A 13,577-nucleotide genomic window follows, 5' to 3' on the forward strand; every position below is an offset into this window, starting at 1 on the left:
AAGTTAAATCAAGGCTTTTTTTAAGATTCAGTGAACAATGTACATATGGAAAATATTTAAGGCAGTAAATGCTTTTATATCTTACGTCAGATCAGTAGAAAGCATGTTTTATTCTTAATACTGTTTAATTACAAATTACATTTTAAATACAAATATCAATTTATCCCACAACCATATCAGTGCATATCTAGGCTGAAGGCTGCTTTGGTTGATCTGTAGAGGTCAGTCCACTTTACCAAAAATCACAAATGGGAAGTTAGTGCAATGATAGTAAGCAAGTCAAAATTTTTATTATCCATGGAAACTACAATTTGGCAAGAAGTGCAGCACCAGTCATTGTGGGATATGTGTAAACTATTTCTACAAAGTACTAATTCAAATCCTATAGAGACTCTCAGTGCATTTCAGACCAAATTGTGGCTGTATCATCAGGTCGTCAGATGTATATTAATAACTAAATGTATTCAGATTGAGCTTGAATACCAATGAATAAAGCTAAATGAAGTGGTAATTCAAATTACGCCTCAGATTAAGAAAAAAAAGGCACATTCAAAATTGTTTAAGCAGTGGAATAGACATGATAGTAGATTGCAAAGTGGTCCTGTCACAATTTAAGCCAAGCTATGTAGCTTTGTTGCAGGTCAATGGTTTCCTTTCTCATCAGATACAGAGAAATGGTCTGTGTGCAATTTACCTGTCCCTCTTTCCACAGCTCCTGTAATTCCTTTCCTTTTAGAGGTGCTGAAAAAAACTGGTCCTTCTCTTGTTGAAATTCCAGGATATCTGTTTGTCTAAGTTAATGATCCACTCAGATGTCACAGGAAAAAGGGGCCAAAGTGTTGAATTATTCAATATAATGCAGACTGGTGATGTGTTGACAGTCTGCTCCAGATCTCAAACCATTGTAAATATATCTGGAGTTGAGAAGAAAATTTTTTTATACAAAGAATTTTGTCCACTTTATTCACTAAATCCATTCACAGGAAGAACAGTGAGAAATAAACAATCTATCCTCCTTTAGATGTAGCTGAATTTTGTGGCTTTGAAGGATTTGCTCTCCAGTATCTGCCAGTTCTAACATTTTCCAATATCTGGCACATATAAAAAAATCAGAACATCTACTGGCCAACAACTGTCTGATATGCAGACACAAATAAAAACACAAACAGCCATTGTTTTGTTGACAAATTTATCAAACAGTCAACAACTATTTTCTTGGTTTTGAGAAATAATATTGATTAAACCAACTTCTAACACCACATTGTGCAACTGAAAAGCTGATTAAAACATTGATAGAAAACTTGTTAATGCAACAACTTCATGTAAATAGGGCCACCCAATTCAGTGCTGGACTCCTGAAATGTAGACTCCTAGGTCCAATAATGATTGAAACAATCCCCCTTTGACACAAAAACCAACCAAAGCTGCAAAGTGCCTGCTTCCATTTGTTTGGGCATTAGATTGGCTTGATAAGCAAGATGAAGGGCAATGTAAGAAAAGGGGATCTTGGCTGCAGTCCCATAGCTTCCTTGTTCATCAGTAACCGGAGAGTAATTTGTGTGCAATTCCCTGTCCCTCTTTCCAAAGCTCCTACGGCTCCTTTCACTTTAAGGCTGCAAGTTCCTGGAGGAGCTGTTCTTTCTCCCGCTGAAGTTCCAGGATGTGCTGTTTGTTCTGATCTAGGCGATCCTCCAGCCACTGTAGCAGAGGACCACTAATGGATGACATCTGGCTACACAGATTCTTCGTGAAAACTAGAGACATAAAAGATGAAAAGCAAATATTGTCAGTCAAGAAATTTTAAAACCACATTGGGTGTATTCCACATGAATGGATATTTTTGTACTGAAAATTTGCTAAGAAATGCATAACTAATTCAGAGAAAATAAGTGTTACAAATAGAATTCTAAAGTAAAGTATGTCTCACCCTGAATTTAGCTCATTCTTATTTTAAAAAATGTTCAGAATTACACCGACACAGTGATTTGCTCACATCTTGTAAATGTCAGGTCAAAGAACTCAATCATAGTTTGTACCATTTATTTTAACTGGATCTATAATTTTACACAATAATGGGAACATTACAGTAAAATACTGCTTCCCCATCCTCTTATTATCATTTAATTCATCTGGTGGGATTTATTTAATAATAGGATTGCTTCTGAGCTGGCACTTTCCAGTTTAAGATGCATCACAGCATATCTCCAACAGCAGACAGTGAGAAAGTTTGCTAAATATCAGACTTCTCAAACAGATTTGGCAACCTTTTTCTCTCTTTTAAACTAACTTAAAGATAACTTCTGTAACACTGCCCTTTAAAAGCAAATACTCTACTGTATCAGAAACAGAAAATGCTGGAAAATCTCAGCAGGTCTGACAGCATCTGTGAGGAGGGAATAGAGCCAATGTTTCGAGTCTCGATGACCCTTCATCAGAGCCAACGAAGGGTCATCTCGACTCAGCATCTGTGAGGAGAGAATAGAGCCAATGTTTTGAGTTGAGATGACCCTTCGTTGGCTCTGAAGGGTCATCTAGACTCGAAACATTCAATCCCCATCCTGGCTGGGGTCATTCAGCAATTATCTCCTTGCCCAACCCATGATGGAGGTTGTTGCACTGTGGGTCAGACCTGCCTTCGGGCAGAGAAGTCAAGAAGAAGGAATATAAATTTCAGCACACAGTTAACCATTCTTCCTGCAGAAAACCTTTGTAAACTAAGGGCAAAGGGGAGAAAAAGAGCCAATCTGTGAAACAGCCATCTTTCATCCACATAGTTCTCCTCTTTTTATTATAGTTTCTCTAACTCTCTCATCACAGAACCTCATAGAATCCCCACAATGCAGAATGAGGGCATTCAGCCCATCAAGACTGCACTGACTGTTCGACAGAACATCTACGTCCACCACTCCCTCCTCTTCCACTCCCCTAAACCATGGCTAATCCATCTAACTTACATACATTGGTACACTAAAGGGCAATTTAGAATGGCCAATCCACCTAATCTGTACATTTTTGGACTGTGGAAGGAAACTGGAGCACCCAGAGAAAACCCACGCAGACACCATGAGAATGTGCAAACTCCACACAGACAATCATCCAAGGCTAGATTTGAACCCGGGTCCCTGCTGCCCAGGGTCATAGACACAAGTCTCCAACTATACTCTTCAATTGTGTAAAAGCAAATTACTGCAGATGTTGGAATCTGAAACGAAAACAAAATACTGGAAAATCTCAGTAGCTCTGACAGCACCTGTGGAAAGAGAACAGAACTAACTTTTCAAGTCAGGGTGACTTCAATTATGAACTTAGTGTGCACTTTTTTTTGTTAAAAGTATGGTTTTGGAGGCATAGAGCCATTATCTACCTGATCCATTGTGAATCTTGGTTATAGGGTCCAGATGTGTCAAGCTGAAAGAAATGGTAGAGCGTTTCAGCTTATGGAGAACCTTCTATTGGACACAAACATCTATTGACAGCAAGAAAGTGAACTAGATGAATAAACTTTGCACATACAAAAACAAGGCAAAGGGCACAGTATAATCCAGTAACCCACCAGAAAATCATTATTTTGTTTCCAACAATATAAACACCAATAAATAAAAGCAAATTAAGATGGGAGACGAGAAAGCAGATTAACCGAGTCTCCTGCTATAGGGAGGAGGAATGTCTCAGGATTGTTTGTACAAGAGATAATGAATCAAACTGATGCTTGTGATAGTTACAGAGCTGTTAGAATCATCAATTGCTTTTAATTTGGCTTCTAAATAATGGCTTCAACAGAAGTATTCTGTTCAAAAACTCTGGAATTTCAGATTGAGAAATGGTTTGTGGACGCAAACAGTAATGAGTTAGTGACCATCATGTATTTTCACTGGAATATATGTTAGTTTTGATTACATCAAATAAAAAAAATTGGGGTAACTGAATCAGGATCACAGCATTTGATTATTGTGAAGAAGAGAAAGACTGGATGATTCAGTGGGCTGCTGGCTGCCCTTTCACTCTGGAGGGGGGGGGGCAAAGTTCACTGTCTGAAGGCCATCAAAAGTCTCAAGTGAATAGGTCTTGGCAGTCCGAACCACATACAAGTGAGCTTGAACCTTCAGCAAAAAGTAATTAATTCAGGTTCTAATAATCAAACATAAATCTGATGCCGATGAGGAGGCGGTGGCATTATGGCATTGTCACTGGACTAGTAATCCAGAAACCCAGGGTAATACTCTGGGGACCAGAGTTTGAATCCCACCGTGGCAAACGGTGGAATTTAACTCCAATAACTACTCCTGAAATTAACAGTCTAATGATGACCATGGAACCATTGGTTCACTAATGTCCTTTAGGGAAGGAAATCTGCCATCCTTACCTGGTCTGGCCTACATGTGATTCCAGATTCACAGCAATGTGGCTGTCTCTGAAATGGCCCAGCAAGCCACTCAGTTCGAGGGCAATTAGGGGTGGGCAGCAAATGCTAATAACCTTGCCAGAGATGCACACATCCCATGAAAGAATAAAGAAAACAAAGGTTTAACTCAGCACTAATTTCAGTTTAGTGTTAATCATATAGATTACTGATATGATAAAATGACAAAGAGGGTGATCTTTAAATGTATGCATTAGCACACTGTTGGGGCAAAGTATCTGTATCTGACCCATGTTATACTTGGTTTTCAGGTTCTTGATGCTAGGCTGCAAATTAACATTGTAGCATTAGCACCATCTGTTTGATAAGTAAACAGCACGGTAGCACAGTGGTTAGCACTGCTGCTTCACAGCTCCAGGAACCTGGGTTCGATTCCCGGCTTGGGTCACTGTCTGTGTGGAGTTTGCACATTCTTCCTGTGTCTGCGTGGGTTTCCTCCGGGTGCTCCGGTTTCCTCCCACAGTCTAAAGATGTGCGGGTTAGGTTGATTGGCCATGCTAAAATTGTCCCTTAGTGTGCTGGGATGCGTAGGTTAGAGGGATTAGCGGGTAAGTGTGTAGGGATATGGGGGTAGGGCCTGGGTGGGATTGTGGTCGGTGCAGACCCGATGGGCCAGATGGCCTCTTTCTGCACTGTAGGGTTTATATATGATAAATGAAAATGTTTACATAAAAATAAGTCAACAAAACCATAATGTGGCTGACAAAACCATAATCACTTCTATGACATGCAGGAGGGAATAAAATGCCATCCTTTAGTCTGCACTATAATACAGGTTCCTTTACAGCACTGACCTCAGTGTTTTTTCTCCAGAGTGATCATGCATCCACTCAACAGAACTGAAGGACTTCATTGACAATTGATCACATATATTATATATAAACACACATATACATAAATTCAACATAGGAAGAGGAGCAGGTCATTTAGCCTCCAAGCCTTTTCCTCCATTGAATGAGATCATGGCGATTTGTGATCTAACTCCATATACCCAGTTTTGCCTCATAACCCTTCATGCTTTTGGTCCACAAAAATATATCAATCTCAAATTTAAAATTAATACTTCATCTACATATGGGAGTCGATTAGCTCAGTTGGCTAAATGGTATAGAATGATATAAATGACACACATACAGTCCCCATACTGGTTGTGATAGATTACAGAAGCCTTCCCTTTTGCCTTGTCCTATTATTAATGCGGGAGTGGTGCTCCTCAAGCTATAATCCCTTGTGAACAATAACTAATTTTTTAACTGATCTATCATCAACTGAAGTTTGTGCAAGGAAGTTCCAAATTTGTACCATTCTTGACATGAAGAAGTGATTCCCAATTTCACCTCTAAAAGTTCTGGCTCTAATCTTTTGCCTAATCTCCTTAACTCCAGACTTCCTGACTAGAGGAAATTGTTTTTTCCCCAATTTATCCTATTTGGTCCTCTTATACCATAAAACTTTGATCAAAACAACCCTCAACCTCTAAATTCTAGGAACATAATCCTAGTTTGTGTGATCTCTCCTCATAATTTAACTTTGAGACAAGGTATCATTTTAATAAATCTATGCTGCATTTCTTCCAAAGGCCAATATATCCTCCCTAAGGCGTGATGTCCAGAAATGCTCATCGTATTTCAGTGTGATCTAAACAAAGCTTCACATAGCTGAAGCATGTCTTTTAATCCCTTGTATTCCATTCCTCTTGATATAAAGGCCATCATTCCACTAGTTTTGTTGATAATTTTCTCTACCTGTTCATACATTTTAATGATTGGCATACCTGGAAGCCAAAGTCTTTTTAGACCGCCACTGTTTCTACCTAGTCACTAGTTAAATAGTGTCAGATGCTCAAGGTGACATCCCATTTCTAACTCTACCTGTGAATTCTTCTGTAAGCATCCTGCTCCTCTTGACAAAGAATTTTTGGAAGTTCCACAGCAGACTCCAGGCACACTTTACCAATGGTTTCATGGGGGACTACGTGAATAGGGATTTCTATGCGTTCATACCTGTAACCAAATTATCAAAAGGTTAATGACATTTGGACAACATCCTAGCCTATAAGCTTAGGTCAAGTACTTTATATTTGTATCACCCCCAGATCAAATTACAGCCCTACTAACTTCTATGTATTCTGAGCATGTAACTTGAAATTGTTTTCTCCACTAATTGGTTATCTCACATAATGTTCACACCCTGACAGAGAAGGCAAACGGTCGGCTCCCAGCCTTTTTGAAAAGTACGAGGACATATGCATGCATGGGCCAACTGTCCGACTTTTCCATTACTTCCACTTAGCATTTTCCCATACTTATAACATTAATCATCTCATTAAAAACGAAGGTCCTCAGTTTACATTATTTTTATCAGAATAACATATATTGCATTATACTTACTCAGAACCTTTCTGTGCTTGAATTGACTGGAAACAGGTATAGAGAACTCGGCCAGTCTGAAAAAACATGTAAAAAACATATTCTTTAATCCTGCCGCCTAATTTTCTATTGTCTTCTTACTTTAAACAACAAATCCATCCAACTGGTGCTTTTTACAATAAGAGCTACCGTAAAATTTAGGTGAAATTCAATTAACTATTCACATCCTGAAGCATAGAATCATAATAATTTTGCAGGAAAGCACTCATGCCTGAATTAAACTTGCTCTGAAAATCAGCCTCTCTCTTTATGGACATATATTCAAATCTAAGACAAATTGAACAAAAGAACAAAGAACAATACAGCACAGGAACAGGCCCTTCGGCCCTCCAAGCCTGCGCCGCTCATGTGCCCAACTAGACCATTCGTTTGTATCCCTCTATTCCCAGTCTGTTCATGTGGCTATCTAGATAAGTCTTAAACGATCCCAGCATGTCCGCCTCAATCACCTTGCTTGGCAGTGCATTCCAGGCCCCCACCACCCTCTGTGTAAAATACGTCCCCCTGACATCTGTGTCGAACCTTGCCCCCCTCACCTTGAACCCGTGACCCCTTGTGTTCGTCACCTCCGACCTGGGAAAAAGCTTCCCACTGTTCACCCTATATTATAATGAAGGGATAAATGTGACTTTTACCTTTGATAGCAGTAAGATATGGATGTGAAACACATTTGGATCAGTATCAACCCAAGTCTACAGCACAAAACTAGCAATAAATCATTACAAATTGGCAATCATGCTCATCAATGCAACAAGGAGGATTTGTCTGGGCAACGTTATATTGTTGCAGCAGATAGTCCTTTTTTGAGCTTGGATTTTGAAAAATTTATTCAAAGTATGTGAACGTCACGGGCAAGAACTGATTTATTGCCCATCCCAGAAGGTGGTGGTAATTCTCCTTAAACTAACTGCAGTCCATGTGGTGATATTACTCCCATATTGCTGTCAGGTAGGTGGCTCCAGTGATGATGGAAAATGCCAATATGTTTTCTTCTGAGCTCAGTTGATGTCACTACTGAATGGTTGTTTCTTTGGAGTATACAAGGACATCCAGTCGCGAGTCTACCATTAGCACGAGATTTCAATGATGTAGTGGCGATGGATCAAAAGATATGGGGCAATGACAAAGGCGTCTATCTATTGCACTTTGTGGACATGGCCACCCAGTTTAGCCTATCTATGGTGATTTACAGAAAAGATAAAAAGACCATTATAGATAAAATTATGGATTCAAACAGGATTGGGGGCACCGTCTAAATTTTTGACGGACAATGGGGGTGAATTCGCAAATGATGAGTTTCAAAGTATGTGCAAAAATTTAAATATTGTAATAATGCAAACCGCAGCAGAGAGCCCATTCAGCAATGGGCTCTGTGAAAGGGATCACGTAGCTATAGATGACATGTTGCATAAAATTTTGGCAGATCAACTGGGCTGTAAATTGCAGGTTGCATTACCATGGGCAGTGCACGTGAAAATTCTTTACAGATGGTGGGGGGGACTATAGTCCATACCAGTTGGGTACGAATCCAAAGTTGCCATCAGTATTAACAGATGCCTCTCCGGCACTAGAAGGGATAAGCATTAGCTCCATGTTTTCGGCACACTTTAACGCTATGCATGCAGGGAGAAAGGCTTTCATTAAGGCTGAGGTTTCAGAACGGATAAGAAGGGCCCTTACTCCAAACTTGGGGCCTTGCCCTGGGCCAATCCAAGCTCCCCACAATTCCCAACAGGTTCTTATTTATAGTGATATTATTTATATCTATGAACTATATCTATATCTAGTGAACTATATTTATAGTTCTTATTTATAGCTAAATGTGGTCAGACAATACCCCACTCTGAAACCAAGTGGCAGATGCCACCCAATTGAGCTTCTGTAGATTTCTCCTCAAATCCTCCAGATGACTAGGGCGGCACGGTAGCACAGTGGTTAGCACTGCTGCTTCACAGCTCCAGGGACCTGGGTTCGATTCCCGGCTTGGGTCACTGTCTGTGTGGAGTTTGCACATTCTCCTCGTGTCTGCGTGGGTTTCGTCCGGGTGCTCCGGTTTCCTCCCACGATCCAAAGATGTGCGGGTTAGGTTGATTGACCATGCTAAATTTGCCCCTTAGTGTCCTGGGATGCGTAGGTTAGAGGGATTAGCGGGTAAAATATGTAGGGATATGGGGGTAGGGTCTGGGTGGGATTGTGGTCGGTGCAGACACGATGGGCTGAATGGCTTCTTTCTGTACTGTAGGGTTTCTATGATTTCTATGACTATTTCACTGCCAGTCAATTGATCTCACTGGACTCTGGCTTCCACTTGAGACTTTCCGAACTCCGCTCTTGAAAAGACACACCTTAAAACTTCCTTTCAAACAATGTCTTCCCACGACTGTTTCCAGCAAGGATCCATTTCCAGGATTTGCAACTTTACTTTCAGTATTTCTCTGAATAACTGCAAGCTTTCAAACTTGCACACAACCTCTCAGGGATCTAGCATCAACTTTAACTTCACAGGCTGCAGTAAGATATCACCAACTTCAGGAGTGCTTCTGATATCTCCAGCTTTACTTCAGTCTTCCTGGACACTTCTCTGAATTCTCTAGTTTATATAACTAACTATCCTTTAGTTTCTGGTACCTGCATTCTTGCACATTACTCCACTGTTCTGCATCTGACAGAGCAGAGAGAGCAGTTCTCTCCAGTTGCTAAGCTCCTTTTGCCTGGGTCCAGTTAAACTAAAAACACTTAGGGTGGGGGGTAGAATTCTTCCATCCCGCTGCGCTGATGTTTTAGTGCAGCGGGCCGGGAGACTCTAGCGCCAGTCCGGTTCTGAGCGCGTCTCCCAGCGCCGGATTTCCAGCGTGGAGCTGCATTATATTTCAGACCTTAATTTTAAAATGATTTAAACATAATTAGTGGGCCCGGTACTGAAGTCGTCAGGCCCGCTAGCCTCTCCTCCCCTCTGCCAGGAGTATTTCACTCCAGTGGGGTTTATTGTAGCTCCCCACTAACGGGGAGCTGATGGCCCAACCCCACCCCGCTGGAGTGAAGGGGGCAACTGAGGCCCCCCAGAGGTTCAGGTGCCGGAGGAGGTGCCCCCTGGCCATTGCTACATTGACAGTGCCAGCCTGGGCCCCCTGCACTGCCCAAGGGGCAAAGTGCCAATGCCCAGTGGGCACATTGCCCCTTTGCCTGGTGGGCAATACCAATCGGTGGGAGGGGGGTGCCCTGCTGCCACTACAGTCGGGATCAGTGGGGGAAGGAGGGAGGCCAGCGATTGGTGGGTGGGGGTGGGGGGGCGGTCAGCAATATGGTGAGGGGTGAGATCGAGGTGGACTGGGAGGGTGGGGTCAAAGCTGCCCCGGGTGTGTTCGGGGAGCCAGCGATCAGGCTGTGAGGGGGCTGAGAGGGTCAGCGTTGCGCAGTTATGGGGCTGGCCAGTAATTGGGAGGCCGGCAGACAGACGCCACTGCACACGTGCTGACCTTGACGCTGACAGATCGGTGCGCACGCAGTAGCCCGGTCAGCGCTATGCTGTCAACCTTTCTAGCAGGAATAGGCCCCGCCCACTGATTTGTAATGAGATTTAGGCTAGTGCATTCTGCACTACAGAGTGTGGGAGATTCATTTTGAAAATCCCGCTGAAAAAAACGGCACGGTTTACTCTAGTTTTCACGCGAATTCAATACTTGGAATTTTTTTGTGGGATTCCTCTCCGGTCTTTTTCTTAAAGGTGGCCCATGGTTGCTATGCAACAGCTCATTCTTTCTCCAAGGCTCACAACATAAGCACAATAGAGACACATTTTAAACTGAAACCAAAAATCCCCATACATGCAAACACCTTTGTTTAACATGAATCTAACTAGAGTTTTACCCTTTCTTACCCAGAAAAACGAAATTAAACTCACTTAAATCCATATCTTACTTCTGATACCTAACAGTACAAATGTAGGTCATTTAAAACTACCTTGGCTTTCTGACAGTTTCTAAGTCAGGATGTAATTTACTGACAAGAGGTTTTTCTTCACTAAACTTTCATTTTGATCTGTCTGGCATCAACAATGCTGTTTGTCAACAGCCACTAAAAGGCAAAAGCAGGTCAAATGATTCTCTCTACCATCCTTTGAGAAAGCAGTAAACCATGAAAATAAAACCAAAATACTGCAGATTCTGGAGATCTCAAATAAAAACAGAAAGTGCTGGAAAAGCTCAGCAGTTCTGTGGAGAAAGAAACAGAGTTATGTTTCAAGTCCAATCTGACTTTTCTTCAGAAGCAGTAAACCACCACCGACTGCCACCAAAGGGACACTCATAAGAGTAAAGAGCTAGTATGTACCTTGGTATTCTTGTCCTCAATGAAACAGGAGAAGATCAGTCCTACGAAGCCCTGGTCCATCATCTGGTACATGGCCTGAGTACGGACATCTGACAGAGATAACAGAGATTACAAAGAAATTGATCAAGTTTGCTTCTTGAATAGGTTAGTCATGTAAATTGAACCGGCAAGGAAACTAAATGGACTCCAAACCATTCCAGCAAAAAGACATTAACAGTTAGGATCTGAATTGGTATATTACAGACATAACACAAATTTTACTGGCAAGGTGCACTTCTATTATGACCTATTGCATAATATCCGAAGGGCTAACATAACTGTCTGCCCTGTCTGACAGTTACTGTCAAAATCCTTAAGGAAATATATCCACTGCCTGCAAAATGAATAGCAAAGAATCAATTTTCTCTTTTAAGCAGACTCAAACAAAACATTGTGAGATCACAGAAGTTCATGCTGCATGACAATATTCGATAACAAAGTCTCTTAACAAATTAAAGCCACTGGATAAAGCTCCCTGATGACCTTGGGGTAAAAACCATCCAAAATGCTTAGTAAAATGTGAAAAGCCTTTTGGTTTACCTAGTTTATTTTTAAATGGAAGCATCCATATGTCTCTTTGATAACATGAGTCCACTTGACCCAAAGGTTCCAGATTCTGTTCTGATTTTGCCAGTCTAGGGAATCAATGGGGATACTTCAACTAGGTTGTAAACCACAAAGCCAGGCAGGAAGAAGAAAATACAAATAAGCGAGGCAGTGATCCTATGGTGAACTCCGCTGTAAGTACACGTGCTCTGGACAATCAGTTAAGATACAAATGTCAATGTTTTTTTTCAACTTTTATTGAAGATGGTGGGAAAAATTGGGAGGTGTGCACAATGAACAGTCAATCCACAATGCTAACATCAACATCTGTCAGTGAATGTTAAAAGTCTATCTCAGTGTCCTGGTTCATACATAAAATTAATTTATTTGAGCAAGGTACCAGAAGAATGCTATGGGAGGAAAAGCAGGAAATTGCAGGGGCTCTGATGCGAATTTTTAATTTCTCTCTGGCCATGGGGGAAGTTCCGCACACATGAGGACGGCCTAAACCAGGATGTTGGATTTATGTCACATTATCAGTAACCCCCACAGCTTGCCTCCTGGGCTTGCAGAATCTCACTAGCTGTTCTGTCTGGAGACAATACACATCTCTTTAACCTGGGTTTAATGCTCCCTCCACCCACATTGTCTGGACCTTTAAGACCTGGCTGGCTTTAGGGATTCGCATTCTAATCAGTATTCTGCAACTTGATTTTGTGTCTGTGCCCTGTTTGAGAGCACATTTCCACTCCATCTGACAAAGGAGCAGCACTCCGAAAGCTTATGGTATTTGCTATCAAATAAACCTGTTGGACTTTAACCTGGTGTTGTGAGACTTCTTAATGTGTTCAACCCAGTCAATGCCGGCATCTCCACATCATGGCGGAAGTGCCAGACAACTGGAGGACGGCTAATGTGGTTCCACTTTTCAAGAAGGATGGTAGAGATGAACCAGACAATTACAGACCGGTGAATCTCACATCAGTGGCAGGAAAATTATTGGAGAAAATTCTGAAGAAGAGAACTAACCTCCACTTGGAAAGGCATGGGCTGATTAGTGATAGTCAGCATGGCTTTGTCAGAGGGAGGTCATGCCTAACAAATTAGAGAAACTTTTTCGAAAATGTCTGTTGTTGTAAAGAATTATTTTTCAAACTGGAGGCCTGTGACCAGCGGTGTGCCTCAGGGATCAGTGCTGGGCCCACTGTTATTTGTCATTTATATTAATGATTTGGATGAGAATATAGGGGGCATGGTTAGTAAGTTTGCAGATGACACCAAGATTGGAGGCATGGTGGACAGTGAGGAAGGTTATCTCCAATTGCAGCGGGATCTTGATCAATTGGGCCAGTGGGCTGACGAATGGCAGATGGAGTTTAATTTAGACAAATGCGAGGTAATGCATTTTGGTCGGTTGAACCAGGGCAGGACTTACTCAGTTAATGGTAGGGCGTTGGGGAGAGTTACAGAACAAAGAGATCTAGGGTACATGTTCATAGGTCCTTGAAAGTGGAGTCACAGGTGGACAGAGTGGTGAAGAAGGCATTCGGCATGCTTGGTTTCATTGGTCAGAACATTGAATACAGGAGTTGGGACGTCTTGTTAAAGTTGTACAATACATTGGTAAGGCCACACTTGGAATACTGTGTGCAATTCTGGTCACCCTATTATAGAAAGGATATTATTAAACTAGAAAGAGCGCAGAAAAGATTTACTAGGATGCTACTGGGACTTGATGGATTGAGTTATAAGGAGAGGCTCAATAGACTGGGACTTTTTTCTCTGGAGCGTAGGAGGCTGAGGGGTGACCTTAT

General features: G+C 41.6%; 1 protein-coding gene across 1 annotated transcript in view; it reads right to left on the reverse strand.

Annotated features, from left to right (window-relative positions):
• The window catches only part of brcc3 (BRCA1/BRCA2-containing complex, subunit 3), a 22,964-nt gene continuing 9,387 nt past the window's right edge, over positions 1-13,577 (reverse strand). Inside the window, exons 4-8 of the mRNA XM_078211614.1 lie at positions 11,179-11,267; positions 6,811-6,866; positions 6,292-6,423; positions 3,365-3,408; positions 1-1,754 (exon numbers count right to left, since the gene is read on the reverse strand). Coding sequence (XP_078067740.1) covers positions 1,603-1,754; positions 3,365-3,408; positions 6,292-6,423; positions 6,811-6,866; positions 11,179-11,267 — 473 coding nt within the window. The 3' untranslated portion in view covers positions 1-1,602. The remainder of the gene's footprint in view (positions 1,755-3,364; positions 3,409-6,291; positions 6,424-6,810; positions 6,867-11,178; positions 11,268-13,577) is intronic.

Source organism: Mustelus asterias, chromosome 4 (genome assembly GCF_964213995.1).
Source record: "Mustelus asterias chromosome 4, sMusAst1.hap1.1, whole genome shotgun sequence".
NCBI lineage: Eukaryota > Metazoa > Chordata > Chondrichthyes > Carcharhiniformes > Triakidae > Mustelus > Mustelus asterias.